A 16,779-nucleotide genomic window follows, 5' to 3' on the forward strand; every position below is an offset into this window, starting at 1 on the left:
CTACTAAACAGTCTAAACGTGCAAGGACTTATCTTGATTATTCAGGACAGGTGTAAAGGCATAGAACTAGTTTAAAAAGGAGGAGGTAATTTAAAAAAAAACCGGCCAAGTGCGAGTCGGACTCGCCCACCGAGGGTTCCGTACAAACTTTCTTTCAAACTACCTAGTAAAAATAATCTCATATTTTCATATAACTCTAATGACTTGACTAGAAGACAAAAGTATAGGCACTAATGAGTATTATTGTGTATAGCGCCATCTCCCGGTCAATTTGCTAACTAATTTGCGCGACCTGGTTTTTCAGGGATAATTCTTTATAATATTAACCGATTTAAACAGTTTTTACTTTATTGGACAGAAGATGGTTTACGTAACATCTCGTATTAATTTGAAGTACGATATACATCCGCAAGGGTGGGTAAATTGAAAGTAAAAATCTGAAAAGTTTTTTGTGAATTAAAAAAAATATTCAAAATACAAACACGATTATATTTTTCCTGTATTATATAGCATAAAACCAATGTTTACTAAAATTTTCATAATTTTTCATTGGTAAACTTCGGAGATAAGGGGTGGGAACGGTATTTTTTTTTACATTTTCCTTCAAAATTCTTTTTTTTCCACAACAAAAAAATTATAAAAAATAGCTTATTTACGTTCAATTTGAGCTTTTTCCAACGATACCCCACTTGACCTAGTAACTTGAAATTTACAGTTTGCCCCCCTTTCATTTTGGCCATTTTCTACAATTAAAATTAATATATTAAAAAAAATTATACTTTCTATTTGTAGAGGTTTACAATGTTCACAACTATTCCAAATTTCAAGTTGATAGCATTAGTAATTCTCGAGATATTTAGGAATGTGACAGACGAACAGACAGACGGACAGAATCGCACCATAAGGGTTCCTGTTGTACCTTTTTGGTACGGAACCCTAAAAATGAAAAATCATATTAGGTAAAGCACAGATCACGCGAGAATGCGTTACTGTACATACTGGAAAGCGTAGTAAACGTCATAAAAATTTTTCTTGCTTTTTGCAAGAATTACCCTTACTTATTATTAGCTCTACTTTTGTGAGTTTAAACCTGGCCGTCGTGAATGAAGATCCTTATTTTACTTTACATACCCGATCCGAGATAAATTAGAAACCGTTCCTTTTTTGATTAAAATAATATGTGACCCAGTGGAAGATACACTTTTTTCATACAAAAGTGAGGGACAGCTATGTCCACTGGGTCACTGCTCGAAACAAAGATATAAAATAGGAAATCCTATAAAAACATGTTGTATTGCGTAACAATTTAATTTTGATTTAGTGTAACTAATTTATACTTATTATATTTAAAACTTCAATAACAGGTTATTCATGGTAATTATAAAAAAAATTACATAGGGGTCGCAATAATAAAGATCCATTCTTTATATCGACGAATGTCGGACAGCCGCGTTTTTTGGTTTCCCCGTTACAAAAATGTTATACACTGAGAGAAAATACAACCAGTTTTCATGTTCGTTCAACAAGTTGTTTGGTTAAAATAGCGCCTACGTGCTCTTTGGTTCAAACAACAAGCTACTTTCATTTGTAAAAACAACCTGACACATATTGTTTTAAACATACGTTTGGCTGATTCAAACGGATAAACCGCAACATGTCGAACTTGTTAAATTCACAATGCAAATTTCTCTCAGTAACAATCATTAGGTAAAATTATTAAATCTCCAACAGTATGGCGCTCTAGAAGCCAGAGCGTAAAATTAGGCGTAAATAATTAACTATTACATATTTTTTCCGTGAAGTTAACGCTATATGTAGAATAACGTAATCTAAATCGTTCAAAACTCTGGTACTGAAGCTCGGCAATTGCGAGAAATAGGAGATTGTGTTCTAACAGGATGCGCCTTGGGCCTAAGTAACGGGAAAAAGCAAGAAAAATTGCAATTTTACAGTACAGTCCGCATCAATTATAGTACATTTTTCTAATGAAATACAGAAAATGAGATTTTGACGCTTACCGCCGTTTTATTGCCGCGACGTCTATTTCGTAACAAGGTTTGTGTCAGGCAAATGCGCGTCATTTATTACATTTTACTGATTGTGAGTCTTTAAGGTAGGTTAGGTATAAATCTTTTTAAGAAGCGACGATATAAGTTAACATTGTTTTAAGGGTCCGGCCAAATAATTAAGTGTATTTATTTTTTGACATTTACAAGCACTACCGTGTTAAATTTTTGACCCACATAATTATGTGGTTTCAATTAAAAGGGTAGGTACTTATAGTCGGTTGTCAATAAGGCGTTGTTAATAGCTTCAATATGAAACCGATATTATCCACAAACAATGTGATATAGGTATTTACATTACATTAGGTACATTTTGAATGAAAACGTATGCAATTATGCATCTTACCTACATAGTATAAATTCTCTACAGACTATCTACTCTTTGTGCATTATTTTATTTGCCACCACTAAAATAAAGCTGACTGTACTTATAAGCGTGGCCAAGCAGAAAATTGCAATATTCCAAGATTATCGCTATTAGGCTAGGCATAAAGGAGGAAAAAAGATGTTTTACAGTTTAGCGCTTCAAGGTAAGTAATTATATTATAATAAGATCAGTCTCTTTCATGCCACACGAAAAAAGGGATGGATTAATGTTTTTTTTTTTTTCAGATTGTGATCTCCAACTTGCGTAGTAACAAATATTACGAATTCGACGTTATACTGATGTGCAAGATGCGGAAACATTCCGAAAAAAATGGTTCTTGAAAATGTCATGAAAGTTTCACTAGAAATATAGGAAATTTAAAATTATGAAAAGGATTTTTTTCTACGTCGATAATTTCGCAATTTTGGAAAGTTTCCGTCGGCACATCTTGAATGACTACTTGCATACATTTAAAGGCACTAGAAATCGTAGCCAAGATGACAATCTGTTATATCGTTATCAACAATCGCCAATTCAAATTTAGAATGTCCATTAAGGTTGGATTGACGTTATCTATAAAAGGTTGTCATTTGGCTAAGAATAGGCCTTCAGGTGACGTCGTAAAGGGCTTATTCAAATAAAAGGGACAGGTATTACTTTTTAAACATTTTCAGACAAAAGTATAGGTGTGGGTATTAATTAGGTGCTTACTCACGAAATATCAAGAAAAAACTCTTGAATCTTGACTCTGTCTTGGTACGATGAAAAAATTGACGAAGTTTTTTCTTTATACTAAAAACAAATACGTTGAAAAATAAATGTAAAAAATCATCCAAAATGTGACACCTCTATGTTTGTTAACTAAATCTAATCAGGCTTTTTTCTGAAAACCCCCTACCTATACACGGTTAACCAAATCTTGGCACTAAGAAAAGGCGGAAAAACTGAAAAATATAGGGTTCAGCAGCCAATTGACTTCACGAAACGCCTGCCTTCCTAAATCTTGACGTTGTTGCGGAATCATCGACGAGGACTTAAAAATTGATTGAAAATTTAGGGACAAAGTTTTAAATCCCATAGAAAATTTCAATTTCGCGCCATACAAACAATATGGCACATTATGGCACAATACAAACCTTGGCACTAAAAAGTGCCAAGATTTGTATTGTTATGTCCTCAATTAAGAACATTGGGGACGAGGATAGTGTCAGGTACCTTGGCAGTGTTCGCATCAGGACAGACTACATGCTGGTAGTTGATGTTGATATAGTCCGTCCCGCTGCAGATGGTCAGCGACTTGTCTTCTAGACTCTCCCCGTGTTTGTTCAGCAGGTTCGTGCTCAACTTGGAGTCCTGGGAAAGATAGTTTGTTAGTGTCAGGTCAGATTTGATGATTGGAGGTTGTAGGTTTAGCAAATTCTCTCTCCAATTCTCCGTTAACCGCTCTTAAGTTAACAGGAAAAAACCCTTCTCCCCTTTCTCCTTCGCATCGCCTCACCCCTCTATTCTGTCCCCCTCCCCCTTCTTTCCGTTCCCTTTTTTTCCTCTTTTTTTGGCATTCGGTTTGCCTTTTTATTAGTTGTCCGGTTTTATGTTTTTTTTACATAATGTTTTTACTACTTCTACATAATATTAGATTTGTACCAAACTTCCCTTAGCATAGTTAAACAAATAAAAACAATGTTGAGGTGAATTCAACTACTGGGCATTTTCCACAAAAAAAATAAAGCTTAATTTTCACTAACCCTGTTAGTTTTGGGCTCTCGATCTCTCCTTTAAAAAAAAAACCGAAAGTCGTTCCCCACGCTCACGTTTTTTCCGTAGTTTTGTGTATTTTTCTCAAAAACTATGAACTATCAGGAATAAAAATCAATGACCTAGAATGAACTTTATCTTTCCGTACTTTGTGAATTTTCATATTGCTCATTTGGTTCAGTATAGTTAGATCGGCGAGCGCGAGCGGTTTTTCCTTTAGATCGAGAATGTGTATTACTATTATCGAAAAACGATGTTAGCGAACCTTATTCATTTTTAAATAGCAATCAACAAAATATCAAGTTTTCAATGATTAAACTTTCGGCCCCCACTTTACATGTAGGGGGAACCTTTAAAACATTCCGGAATGTTACTATCTGTTGACTATTCGTATGATTTGGACACTATTCGGTCCCATTCGTTCTGATCTTTCCGACCGCAGTGGTCACTGGTCTGGACTGAACTAAATGAGCAAACAGACCTAAAATGAGCGAACTAGTTCGTGGTTCCTAGCGATTGAACGAGATCGGAGCGCTCCGATCAACGAACAAAACGGCACAAGCCTATTTTTTAGTCAGAAGAGTAGTGGAAACTACAATATCTTTAAATTTTTTGCGACATTTTTTATTATGAGGCTTGGATCTACTACTTATGTAATAGTTTGGCTGCAAATCTATGTACTTAAACTAAAAAAATCTGAAATTTTCTTTAAGAGTTTTATTAGCAATCGCAAAAAAAAACATCTATTTTAGAGAATCGCGAGTTCTCAGTTCGAGCGCTACTAGCAAATAAATTAAGTTGTATTACGATTTTATTTTACTTATATCTTGTTCTCAGTGTTAGCTTATCTCATTATCATAACCTTGAATGTAAAAAGTAATTTAAACAACTAATCATGTAAAGTATCCCATTAAGTTCCGTCAAAGTTTAAGGCAACATGGAAGTCCGCATTATTTTTAATGACCTCAGGGGGTTGCCCTACTTTCAGGGCTTATAACTTTATATTATGAGGGACATTAGGCCAAAATTACACGTTAAGGATGAGTAAATTTACTCTAATTTACAGGGAAAATATCTTGTGTTCACATTAGGTATACACGAAAGGGTAGTGAATTATGAATGAAGAAAGTCTGCTTTTACAAATATAAAGTTTTTTATTTTTTTAATACACAATAAAATAAGACCACAATTTAGAGGTGGAGCTATCAGGTAAGAAAATAAAAAACAACATCTGTTTAAGAAAATTACACTTTAGAATTATCGAGAACAGGGTAAGTCACCTTCAGTATTAATTATTATTGTACATATTTATTTTTAAAAATAATCTTTAGCGCTAATTTAATTGCCCCGACAGTTCGTCCTCAACAATAAAAAATAATAACGTCAAATTTTTAATTTTTAGTGTAATACTGTAATAAATTTAAGCAGCATTTTGTATTTTGATCTTGAATAAAATTAGTTATTTTCTGTTTTATTTATTAAACCAGTGAAAACCCTCATTTGTTTTACGACTCTGACACATTTGTACATTATCTACTGCGGTTGGAAGTGTTGGAGTTTCCGGCGGTGACTCCAGTAACTCTTCACAGTAGTAACACTAGTAACTCTTCTGTCATACGTGCGCCGCGCGGTATGTATGTGTGTGCGCCGTGTTCGTACGCAACACATGTAAGCGGATGAGCAGATGGAAAGTGTCGATGCAGTCTAGGAGGAAGCATGTTTACACAAACGCAAGTCCGCGCCTAGTCCCACATTGAAAGAAAGGAGACGGGGGGATTAGATTATGTAGTCCTATTACCCATAGCACAATCCCCAAAATGTATAACCTTATTACTGGTTTTATACTGTGATGTCCGGGCATACCTTAGTAATAGATTATACTGTGGTAATAGAAAGCGATATCGCAGAATAGTGATGACGGATGGCTTCCGTTTCCAACCATAGACTAAGACAGCTCACCTTTGGCACTCCTCCAGCTCGGATATCACTGACTTGGCACAGCTCGATGACGTCACCGTCCTGCGATAAAAAGATGTTTTTAACACGCTTTTATTAGGTCGTCGTGTATGTAACTATGTATGTAATGGAATCTAAGGAAGCTAATTTAACCATCTTCCAGGAGTCGTAGCGTAATGAAAATTGGCAGCTATATGTAGTTCCGATGACAATACAATAATATGGTACTGTTGAGCTGATCTGATGATGGAGTCGGAAGATATGAACTGGAACTACATGATGGAACATCGTATCATAGCCGTTTTTGGGTTTCTTAGAAAAGTCTTGTAATGAACTTTGACTACAATTAGGTTTCAAGGTCTGATGATGAAGCCGAAAGATATGAACTGGAACTACATGATGGAACATCGTATCATAGCTGTTTTTGGGTTTCTTAGAAAAGTCTTGTAATGAACTTTGACTACGATTAGGTTTCAAGGTCTGATGATGGAGCCGGAAGATATGAACTGGAACTACATGATGGAACGTCGTATCATAGCTGTTTTTGGGCTTCTTAGGAAAGTCTTGTAATGAACTTTGACTACAATTAGGTTTCAAGGTCTGTTGATGGAGCCGGAAGATATGAGCTGGAACTACATGATGGAACATCGTATCATAGCTGTTTTTGGGCTTCTTAGAAAAGTCTTGTAATGAACTTTGACTACGATTAGGTTTCAAGGTCTGATGATGGAGCCGGAAGATATGAACTGGAATAGCTGTTTTTGGGCTTCTTAGAAAAGTCTTGTAATGAACTATGACTACGATTAGGTTTCAAGGCCTGATGATGGTGCCGGAAGATAAGAACAGAAAAAAGGGAGGGGGGGGGGCTCGAGGGGGAAAGCATGAAAGAAAGATCAACGTAGTATTTAAAATAAGTTGGGTTAGCGCTTTCTTGTGACCTTTCAGAGCAAACAAAGGGGGGCTCGGGGGGCGAAGCCCCCCGCATAAAAGAAAGATCAACGTTGTATTTAAAATAAGTTGGGTTAAGGTTTTCTTGTGATCCTTAAGAGTAAAGAAAAGGGGGGCTCGGGGGGCGAAGCCCCCCGCATGAAAGAAAGATCAACGTAATATTTAGATTAGTTGGGTTAGCGTTTGCTTGTGACCTTTAAGAGCAAACAAAGGGGGGCTCGGGGGGCGAAGCCCCCGCATGAAAGAAAGATCAACGTAGTATCACAGATCAAATAATACTAGTACAGATACCTAACCCCATACTAAAAATGGGCGCCGTCCTAAGTATTCTAGACCTGTGTACTAAATTTAATCCACACTCAAAGAGCTAGATGGCGCCAGTAGCCACGCGTGGCCAACAAAACTCTTATCAGTATCCTACGTCGAAATAGTCATTAAACTGCAACATCTTGCGACATCTGTTTTAGCTTTCACGCACCAAACATACAACGTCATGTGCACGTTTAAAGTCAGACATTACTAGATGGCGTTGTAGACAGCCTACCAGTGGATTGTATGCCGCGCGGTTAGTATGTGTGCGTGCAGGTGGTGCGCAATGTACGTACGCGCTGGGTCCGCTCATCAGTGTGCGTAGTCGAATGCACACGTGCTCACGATAATATTTGTTTCGTTGTATCTATCTACCTCTAATTATAGCTGTTGCGTACTTGCGCGACAAAGCTAGACTACATTTCTGTCGGCATATGGTGTCGACAATTGCCATTCGGCTACGCCGGCTGCTGAGTAAAATATAGCACGCACCTATTAGTATTGGTATTATTTTTAACCGTCGCCTCATCTCTCAAGAAGGACGGTTAAGCTAGGAACATACTACGCGGACGTCCGTCGTAAAACGACCGCGACCGCGACCGATCAGTGTGCACGGAACAAAACATCCAGCGAGCCAGATTTCGATCGGAAGTCCATGCGCTCAAGGCCACGTCCACGTCCGTCGACCGATAGTTTGCACGGTTATGTGTATTTCCATTGTCCAGATTCCCGTCCGCGGTCGATTTACGACGGACGTCCGCGTAGTATGTTCCTAGCTTTATAAAGTCGTCTGTATGTTTTTTTTATTTTTTTTAATGTTTGTTCCTCGATATCTCCGTCGCTTCTGGACCGATTTTGAAAATTTTTTTTTGATTGAATGTATATGCATACAGATTGGTCCCATTTTTCTCAGAACCCAGTTCTGAAGATGGGATCCTGGAGAAATCGAAGGAACTCCTCGAATCTGAAAGGCATACATATGCTGATTTTTGTGTTTTTAAAGGAACAGCATGCATTTGGGTACGGAAAAGTGACATTTGGTGCAGTGGAACTGCTGATGATGGCTAGAACGGAACTCTTCAAATCTGAACGGCACGCTTATAGTGACTTTGGTATTTTTATAAGAACAGCATGCACTTTCGTCCAGAACAGTGACATTTGGTGCAGTGGAATTGCTGATGATGGTCAGAACCGAACTCCTCAAATCTGAACGGCACGCTTATAGTGACTTTGGTATTTTAATAAGAACAGCATGCACTTTCGTCCAGAACAGTGACATTTGGTGCAGTGGAACTGCTGATGATGGCCAGAACCTAAACTTCTCAAATCTGAACGGCACGCTCATAGTGACTTTGCCATTTTTAGGGTTCCGTAGTCAACTAGGAACCCTTATAGTTTCGCCATATCTGTCTGTCCGTCTATCCGTCTGTCCGTCTGTCCGTCTGTCCGTCCGTCCGTCCGTCCGTCCGCGGATAATCTCAGTAACCGTTAGCACTAGAAAGCTGAAATTTGGTACCAATATGTATATCAATCACGCCAACAAAGTGCAAAAATTATAAATGGAAAAAAATGTTTTATTAGGGTACCCCCCCCCCTACATGTAAAGTGGGGGCTGATATTTTTTTTATTCCAACCCCAACGTGTGATATATTGTTGGATAGGTATTTAAAAATGAATAAGGGTTCACTAAGATCGTTTTTTGATAATATTAATATTTTCGGAAATAATCGCTCCTAAAGGAAATTTTGATAGGTTCAGTAGTTTTTGAGAAAAATACGGAAAACTACGGAACCCTACACTGAGCGTGGCCCGACACGCTCTTGGCCGATTTTTTATAAGAACAGCATGCGCTTACGTCTAGAACAGTGACATTTGGTACAGTGGAACTGCTGATGATGGTCAGAACCGAACTCCTCAAATCTGAACGGCACGCTTATAGTGACTTTGGTATTTTTATAAGAACAGCATCATGCACTTACGTCCAGAACAGTAACATTTGGTGCAGTGGAACTGCTGATGATAGTCAGAACCGAACTCCTCAAATCTGAACGGCACACTCATAGTGACTTTGGTATTTTTGTAAGAAAAGCTTGCATTGAAGTCCAAAACAGTGACATTTATTTAGTTATGTTTGTTAAGCATATTGAGTTTTCAAGTCAAAGTTTGTCAAGCTTCGATTTCTTATAATGTAATCAGATTCATGAGGAATTGAGGAAACTGCTCAAACCTTAACGTTATACGTATATTCATTTGTGTTGCCATCTAAAAATTAAAGCATTAAAAGCAGTTTTAAAAATACTTACACATTTCTACATAATCCAACATTCGCAAGTAGCTTTCACCAGAACCCGAAAGGCGACGGTTTTTTTTTCTTAAAAATTATGTTGAGCCGTTTTATTATGAGTCCTGTGGCACATTGTTGTTTATATAACCTCGTAAGGACGTCTTGTTAAACCAAATGTTAAAACTCCAGTTTTAAGTAGGTAACATGAATAACAAATTATTTAGTTTCACTAATCAAATTGATTGCTCTATAAATTGATATAATCTGTCAAACAAGTCTGTCAGTAAATAAGAACAAAGAAAACTATAGGTATCCTTTTCTATAGCACCCTAAAGAAAAGGACGCGTGGTAACCTGGTGACGTCTTAGAAAAGTTACTTCGTTGGGTTAGTATCGACACAGATCGACTAGAGAGGTAGTTTATCGATACAATATGTTCGAGAACAGCATATTAATGCAAGTTAAAATAAATCATGTAAATAAAATTGTTATTTGTTATACACACTGTTTTTATTGAATTCCGTCAACTTTAAGGGAAGATCAAATGAATTTAATGTCTCTAAGAAACTTAACTCTTACGGTTATCGAGTTATTAAAAAAATAAAGATAATTACTGAACATGTGTGTGACTGCCTTTACCAAAGATAATTACTGAACACGTGTGTGACCAATTCCTAATGTTTTTTGTTTTGACATGTGCAGTCAATCACTTGACACTAACTTGAATGTTATTCGTAAGGGTCTCTCACACTAATAAATTCATTTAGGTACATAGAGGTACATCAGGGTGGCAAACGGCCTCCGCGCGGTTAGTATGTGTGCTCGCCGCTTACGTACTCGCTCTATCCGCGACACATGCAAGCGGATGTGAATGAACAAGATTTAGTCGCGGCCCCGCGCCCCGCGCCCCTACCTACCTATACTAGTACCTATTCTACGCATCACATTTGCACTGACCTTGAGAGGCCCGAGCCCCCAATCAAAGAATGCGTTGGTTTATTAAAATTTAAAGCACTCGAAAGCAGGCGCGTAATAGTTAATTAGAAATGTGGGAAAAAAACCGTCGTCGGTGTCGTTTTTCCTTTCGTGTATGATATCTATTTCAATGTATAAATATGGAAATGTATATTATTGAGTAAACAAATACATGTACTTAATATAAAAAATAAAAGGTAATGTAACGGTTACCGCGATAGTTACTCATGAAATAAAATTATGGAAACGGATTAATAAAATTAACAATTCCATAGTTTTATTTCATTGTCTACAGTCATTTTTACTCATGAAATTGAGAAAAACACCGAAATTAGTTATTTACTGAAACTTGACGTTCACATGTTTATTGTAATATGCCTACTTGAAAAATAAATATTTCATTTTCATTTTATTTCAATACATAATTACTATTATCTGTTATGGCCTTATGGCTGCCGGCCAGATGAGCCATTTTTTTTAAAGTTGTTCACCCCTGTTTTTTTGTAACATGGGTGTTTTTTACGCGATTCATACTCAGAATCTCAAGGTCTTTCGATCCTGCCTGATAGGAAGTAAAAAAAAGTCTTAAGAGGCCTTATTCCTAAAGACGAGCGTTTTTTGCAAAATAGAACCTTTTTCATTCAAAATTATAAAGAAGCTATAAATGATTATTAAAAAAATGATAATGTTCCTAAAAGTACATATCTTAAGCTAGAAAGTCAATTGGTACTACTTTAAAATATGTCTTTTTATACTTCCGAAAAATCAGTTTTTTCGGAAGACGTTTTCAATTTTCATAGTGGGATAGCTCGTTTAGAATCGTGATTGTGCTGTTTTTTTTTTTTTTTTTTTTAATCTTTATTGAAAAAAAAGGGTTTTTTCACAAATGAAAATGTCACCCTTATTGTGACATAGCAAAACATGTATACTCTTTGTTGTTTGTTGTGTTTGTTTCCGCTTTTAAGTTTATTGTAAATAAGACTGCTTGCACTTACATTGAGATTATAATTACATAATGCTATTAAATGAAATCTAATGAAGCGAATTTCCTAAATCTCAAAACCCTTTAAATCGAATATGTATAGTAATGAGCAAAAATTTTACCGCAGGCTTTCCAAACCGACGATGCTTGATCAGCTACTTTTAGAACGAACATGTACACCGTGTCCAATAAGTCCGAATACTCACATTTTACCTCAGTTCTAAAGATATAGGGATCACAGGCCATCAAATTCTTATTTAAACTGAAGAGTATATTCCTTTTAATAAAATACAAGCACAAAGTTCATGAAATTTCCGAAGTGTCTAAGAAAAACAAAGAGGTAAAGTGCCAACAAAATACTTGCTCGGCACGCAGGTGACGAGTTATTTTTTATACGCAGAATCTGTATGTGATAAAACAGACGCCACGTGTCCAAAATAAACTATTATGGGTACCGAGGATAGATAACGTTCCGGGCAACTAGAAAAATGTGCCTAGGTTCCAGAGCTCACCATCGGCCCAGGTGTGGGATGCAGTATGTAAGCGAGGTAAACTACCTTCAGTACTTACAGATAAAAGCGTTAAAATCAACGTTTTTTTCTTTAAAACCAAGGTTTTGGAGAAAAAAATGCCTTAAAGTTAAAAAGGATGCTTGGGAATGAGTATCATGTGTCCCAACAAGACGCACCTCCAGCACATTCGGCAAATGGTATTCTAGCGTAGTTTCAGACTAATTTGGCAGTTTTTTATCCGAAACATGAGTGGCCACCCAGACCTCCAGGTTTAGGCGTATTAGACTACTTTGTATGGTCATACATGCTTTGAAGACTAAATTTTTATAAAATCATAAACCTAGATCATTTCAAAAAGATTATTGAGAGAATTTGGGATGAAATGTGAAGAAAACGGTGCGTGCCGCGTGTGATCCGTTTGAGAAGCGTTTGAGGCTGGTAAACAAGTTAATGCTGGAGTTATTCCAAAACATTTGTTGTGAATGTAGTAAATAAGAGTGCCATTCATAAAATATAATAATAATGTAGTAACTATTTGTTAATTTTGTTTTATTGGCTATTTGTGCTGTACATTAAATAAATGTCATATACAAAGAAAAAGTGACCAAAGCCTCCAGTGCTCCGAGCTGGAATCGAACCAGCGTACTCCGCTTACCGGGCGAATGCCAGAACCACTCGGCTATCGGTCCACGAAAGCAAGGGTCGAAATTTCTAAGTATATGACATTTGGTCACTTTTTCTTTGTATATGACATTTATTTAATGTTTAGAACATAATAGTAGTGTTACTTAAAATAACAAGTTAAAATATTTTCTATGAAAGTAATTTAATTTGTTCTTAGAGTGTTATTTGTGCTGTATGCAAACTTATTGGACACGGTGTACATATTTTGATTTTCACCCTTTAAAATGTTTCTAAGACGCAACGTTTTGCAAATTTGGTCACGTCATGCACAGTTAAACTGTAGAATGAATTGTCGCCAGCGGTATTTCCGGACCAATGCGACCATCAAACCTTCAAGAAAAGAGCGTACATCCATCTTAAAGGCCGGCAACGCACCTCCAACACTTCTGGTGCTTCTGGTGTCCATGGGCGGCAGTGATCGCTTACCATCAGGCAGCCTATCTGCTCGTTTGCCTCCTATCCCATAAAAAAACGTTTAATATTTTTTAAGAAAAAAAAGGTATTTTTAAAACTGCTTTTAATGCTTTAATTATTTGATGGCAACACAAATCAATATACGTATAACGCTAAGGTTTGAGGAGTTTCTCAATTCCTCATGAATCCGATTATAAGAAATCGAAGCTTGACAAACTTTGACTTGAAAACTCAATAATTATGCTTAACAAACATAACTAAATAAATGTCACTGTTCTGAACTTAAATGCATGCTTTTCTTACAAAAATACCAAAGTCACTATGAGTGTGCCGTTCAGATTTGAGGAGTTCGGTTCTGACCATCATCAGCAGTTCCACTGCACCAAATGTCACTGTTCCGGACGTAAGTGCATGCTGTTCTTATAAAAATACCAAAGTCACTATAAGCGTGCCGTTCAGATTTGAAGAGTTTGGTTCTGAGTGTTCTGACCATCATCAGCAGTTCCACTGCACCAAATATCACTGTTCTGGACTGGACGTAAGTGCATGATGTTCTTATAAGAATACCAAAGTCACTATAAGTGTTCCGTTCAGATTTGAGAAGATCGGTTCTGATCTGACCATCATCAGCAGTTCCACTGCACCAAATGTCACTGTTCTGGACGAAAGTGCATGCTGTTCTTATAAAAATACCAAAGTCATTATAAGCGTGCCGTTCAGATTTGAGAAGTTCCGTTCTGGCCATCATCAGCAGTTCCACTGCACCAAATGTCACTGTTCCGTACCTAAATGCATGCTGTTCCTTTAAAAACACAAAAATCACCATACGTATGCCTTTCAGATTCGAGGAGTTCCCTCGATTACTCCAGGATCCCATCATCAGAACTGGGTTCTGAGAAAAATGGGACCAATCTGTATTCATATACATTCAATATTTTTTTTTTAATCGGTCCAGTAACAACGGAGATATCGAGGAACAAACATAAAAAAATGAAAAAAATAAATAAACATACAGACGAATTGAGAACCTCGCCTCAAATCTCTCAGATTTGAGGCGACGGTTAAAAAGTGACACATCATGAGCAGTTCCAATGCACCAAATGTCACTGTTCTGGACGTAAGTGCATGCTGTTCTTATAAAAATATGAAAGTCACTATAACTGTGATAATTTCCGAAAATATTAATATTATCAAAAAACGATCTTAGTAAACCCTTATTCATTTTTAAATACCTATCCAAAAATATATCACACGTTGGGGTTGGAATGAAAAAAAAATCAGCCCCCACTTTACACTTTACACTAATAAAACATTTTTTTCCATTTTTCATTTTTGCACTTTGTTGACGTGATTGATATACATATTGTTACTAAATTTCAGCTTTCTAGTGCTTACGGTTACTGAGATTATCCGCGGACGGACGGACGGACGGACGGACGGACGGATGGACAGACAGACATGGCGAAACTATAAGAGTTCCTAGTTGACTACGGAACCCTAAAAAACAGAAATCACTATTAAACTATTCTCTAATTTCAAGTTCCTAACTAAAATTTTCCTAATAAAAAAAAAAAAACAAATTGATCCCGCTACAAACTTTCACCCCTTTTTCCCTCTACTAGGGGTGTAAATTTTCATAATCGATTCTTATCTCTTCGAAATTTTGTTAATGCAATCTATACAAATTTCGACTTTCTAGCTTTCGTAGTTTCGGCTCAGCGGTGTTGGTTGTTGAATCAATCAATTAGGAAACCTGAATTTATATATGTACATGTAGACTAATACTATACTTTTACTACATTCATATACCTTATTTACTACTACCATACCATGAATATGAAATTAAATAAAGAGTCCCCATATAAAATTGAAAATTATGTTATTAGCAATTTAATTCAAAACTATCAAGATTATTCGTGTCTGCGTTGAAACGCGCGTTGAGTTGCCGGTGCTCGCGTACCGAGCGCCAACGCCATCTATCGATGGCCGTTTCGTGAAATTGATGAGCGCTCTAAGGAGTAAGGGGTCTTAAGATATCCATACATTTTTCAAACCTTCCATTCCGTTACTGCCATACAAAATGTATGAAAAAAAAACCGGCCAAGAGCGTGTCGGGCCACGCTCAGTGTAGGGTTCCGTAGTTTTCCGTATTTTTCTCAAAAACTACTGAACCTATCAAAATCAAAACAATTTTTCTAGAAAGTCTTTATAAAGTTCTACTTTTGTAATTTTTTTCATAATTTTTAAACATATGGTTCAAAAGTTAGAGGGGGGGGGACGCACTTTTTTTCCTTTAGGAGCGATTATTTCCGAAAATATTAACATTATCAGAAAACGATCTTAGTAAACCCTTATTCATTTTAAAATACCTATCCAACAATATATCACACGTTGAGTTTGGAATGAAAAAAAATATCAGCCCCTACTTTACATGTAGGGGGGGGTACCCTAATAAAACATTTTTTTTCATTTTTTATTTTTGAACTTTGTTGGCGTGATTGATATACATATTAGTACCAAATTTCAGCTTTCTAGTGCTTACGGTTACTGAGATTATCCGCGGACGGACGGACAGACAGACATGGCGAAACTATAAGGGTTCCTAGTCGACTACGGAACCCTAAAAATGGTAACGGAATGGGAAAAAACTTGGGAGACTTTTTTTCCTATTAGGAGTGAAAGAGCTCACGATTCTGAGTGGAAACCACATAAAAAATTCCAAATTCAAAAAAAGTCGGGTGGACGTACAACTTTGACAAAAATAAAAATGTCCCAGATAACAGTTCTAATCAACATTCTACAATTAAAATGATTTATTAATAATGAAGAACTAACACGATAAGGTAGGCAAGCACGAATTCAAATTTGTGATTTTTGTGTTTATTGCCATCGCGCAGTCGGGGGCGGTGCCGCTCGGTCGCATCAGAAGTCCAAAACTAGAGAAATATAGAGAGCGCTCGATCGCGAGTAGCTACTTGCGCCGGCGGCGGCGGACGCGGTTGTGTACGACTGTACGTGTGCCACGCGCACGCACACAGGGCCTCTCTGTGGGTTCCACCCCCGTCAGCGCGACGGCGATAAAGACCTAAAAACTCAAATTTGAATTCGTGCTTCGGTATCGTATCCTCTTAAGGGTTAATTCGCCTTCTGAATTTGTTATGAAAGTGCGTGCATTAGTGACGAATCGCTTAGTGGACGTCAGGCTCCACATATTGCTTTTCGTTTTACCAACAACGCCATTCATTCATAAGTTTCATTAACGATACCATGTGGTTACGGAGTGCATACGAGTTGAATACGGCTACGTAACCAGTCTAAAATGTGCCGTCCAGACGCGTAAGAAGATCATGGTTCCGGAGAGCGCCCTTACACTGGTTTTTTGCTAGCCCGCACTCAAGTGGCTATTCTAATTATATCTCGTACGTTATGCACAGTCACTCCATCTAGTGACGAGAGGTAATAATACTTAGACGACTCAATAACGTTCAATGCGAGTTTGCTGATGTTGTATTCATTCAGTCGTGTAAT

General features: G+C 37.1%; 1 protein-coding gene across 2 annotated transcripts in view; it reads right to left on the minus strand.

The window, feature by feature from the left end:
* The window catches only part of LOC125235234 (1-phosphatidylinositol 4,5-bisphosphate phosphodiesterase), a 216,569-nt gene that overhangs the window by 64,133 nt on the left and 135,657 nt on the right, over positions 1 to 16,779 (minus strand). For both annotated transcript variants that reach the window (XM_048141724.1, XM_048141723.1), the window contains exons 4-5: positions 6,148 to 6,207; positions 3,649 to 3,786 (exon numbers count right to left, since the gene is read on the minus strand). In XM_048141724.1, the coding sequence (XP_047997681.1) occupies positions 3,649 to 3,786; positions 6,148 to 6,207 (198 nt within the window). The remainder of the gene's footprint in view (positions 1 to 3,648; positions 3,787 to 6,147; positions 6,208 to 16,779) is intronic.

This window comes from Leguminivora glycinivorella, chromosome 17 (assembly GCF_023078275.1).
Source record: "Leguminivora glycinivorella isolate SPB_JAAS2020 chromosome 17, LegGlyc_1.1, whole genome shotgun sequence".
Classification (NCBI taxonomy): Eukaryota; Metazoa; Arthropoda; class Insecta; order Lepidoptera; family Tortricidae; genus Leguminivora; species Leguminivora glycinivorella.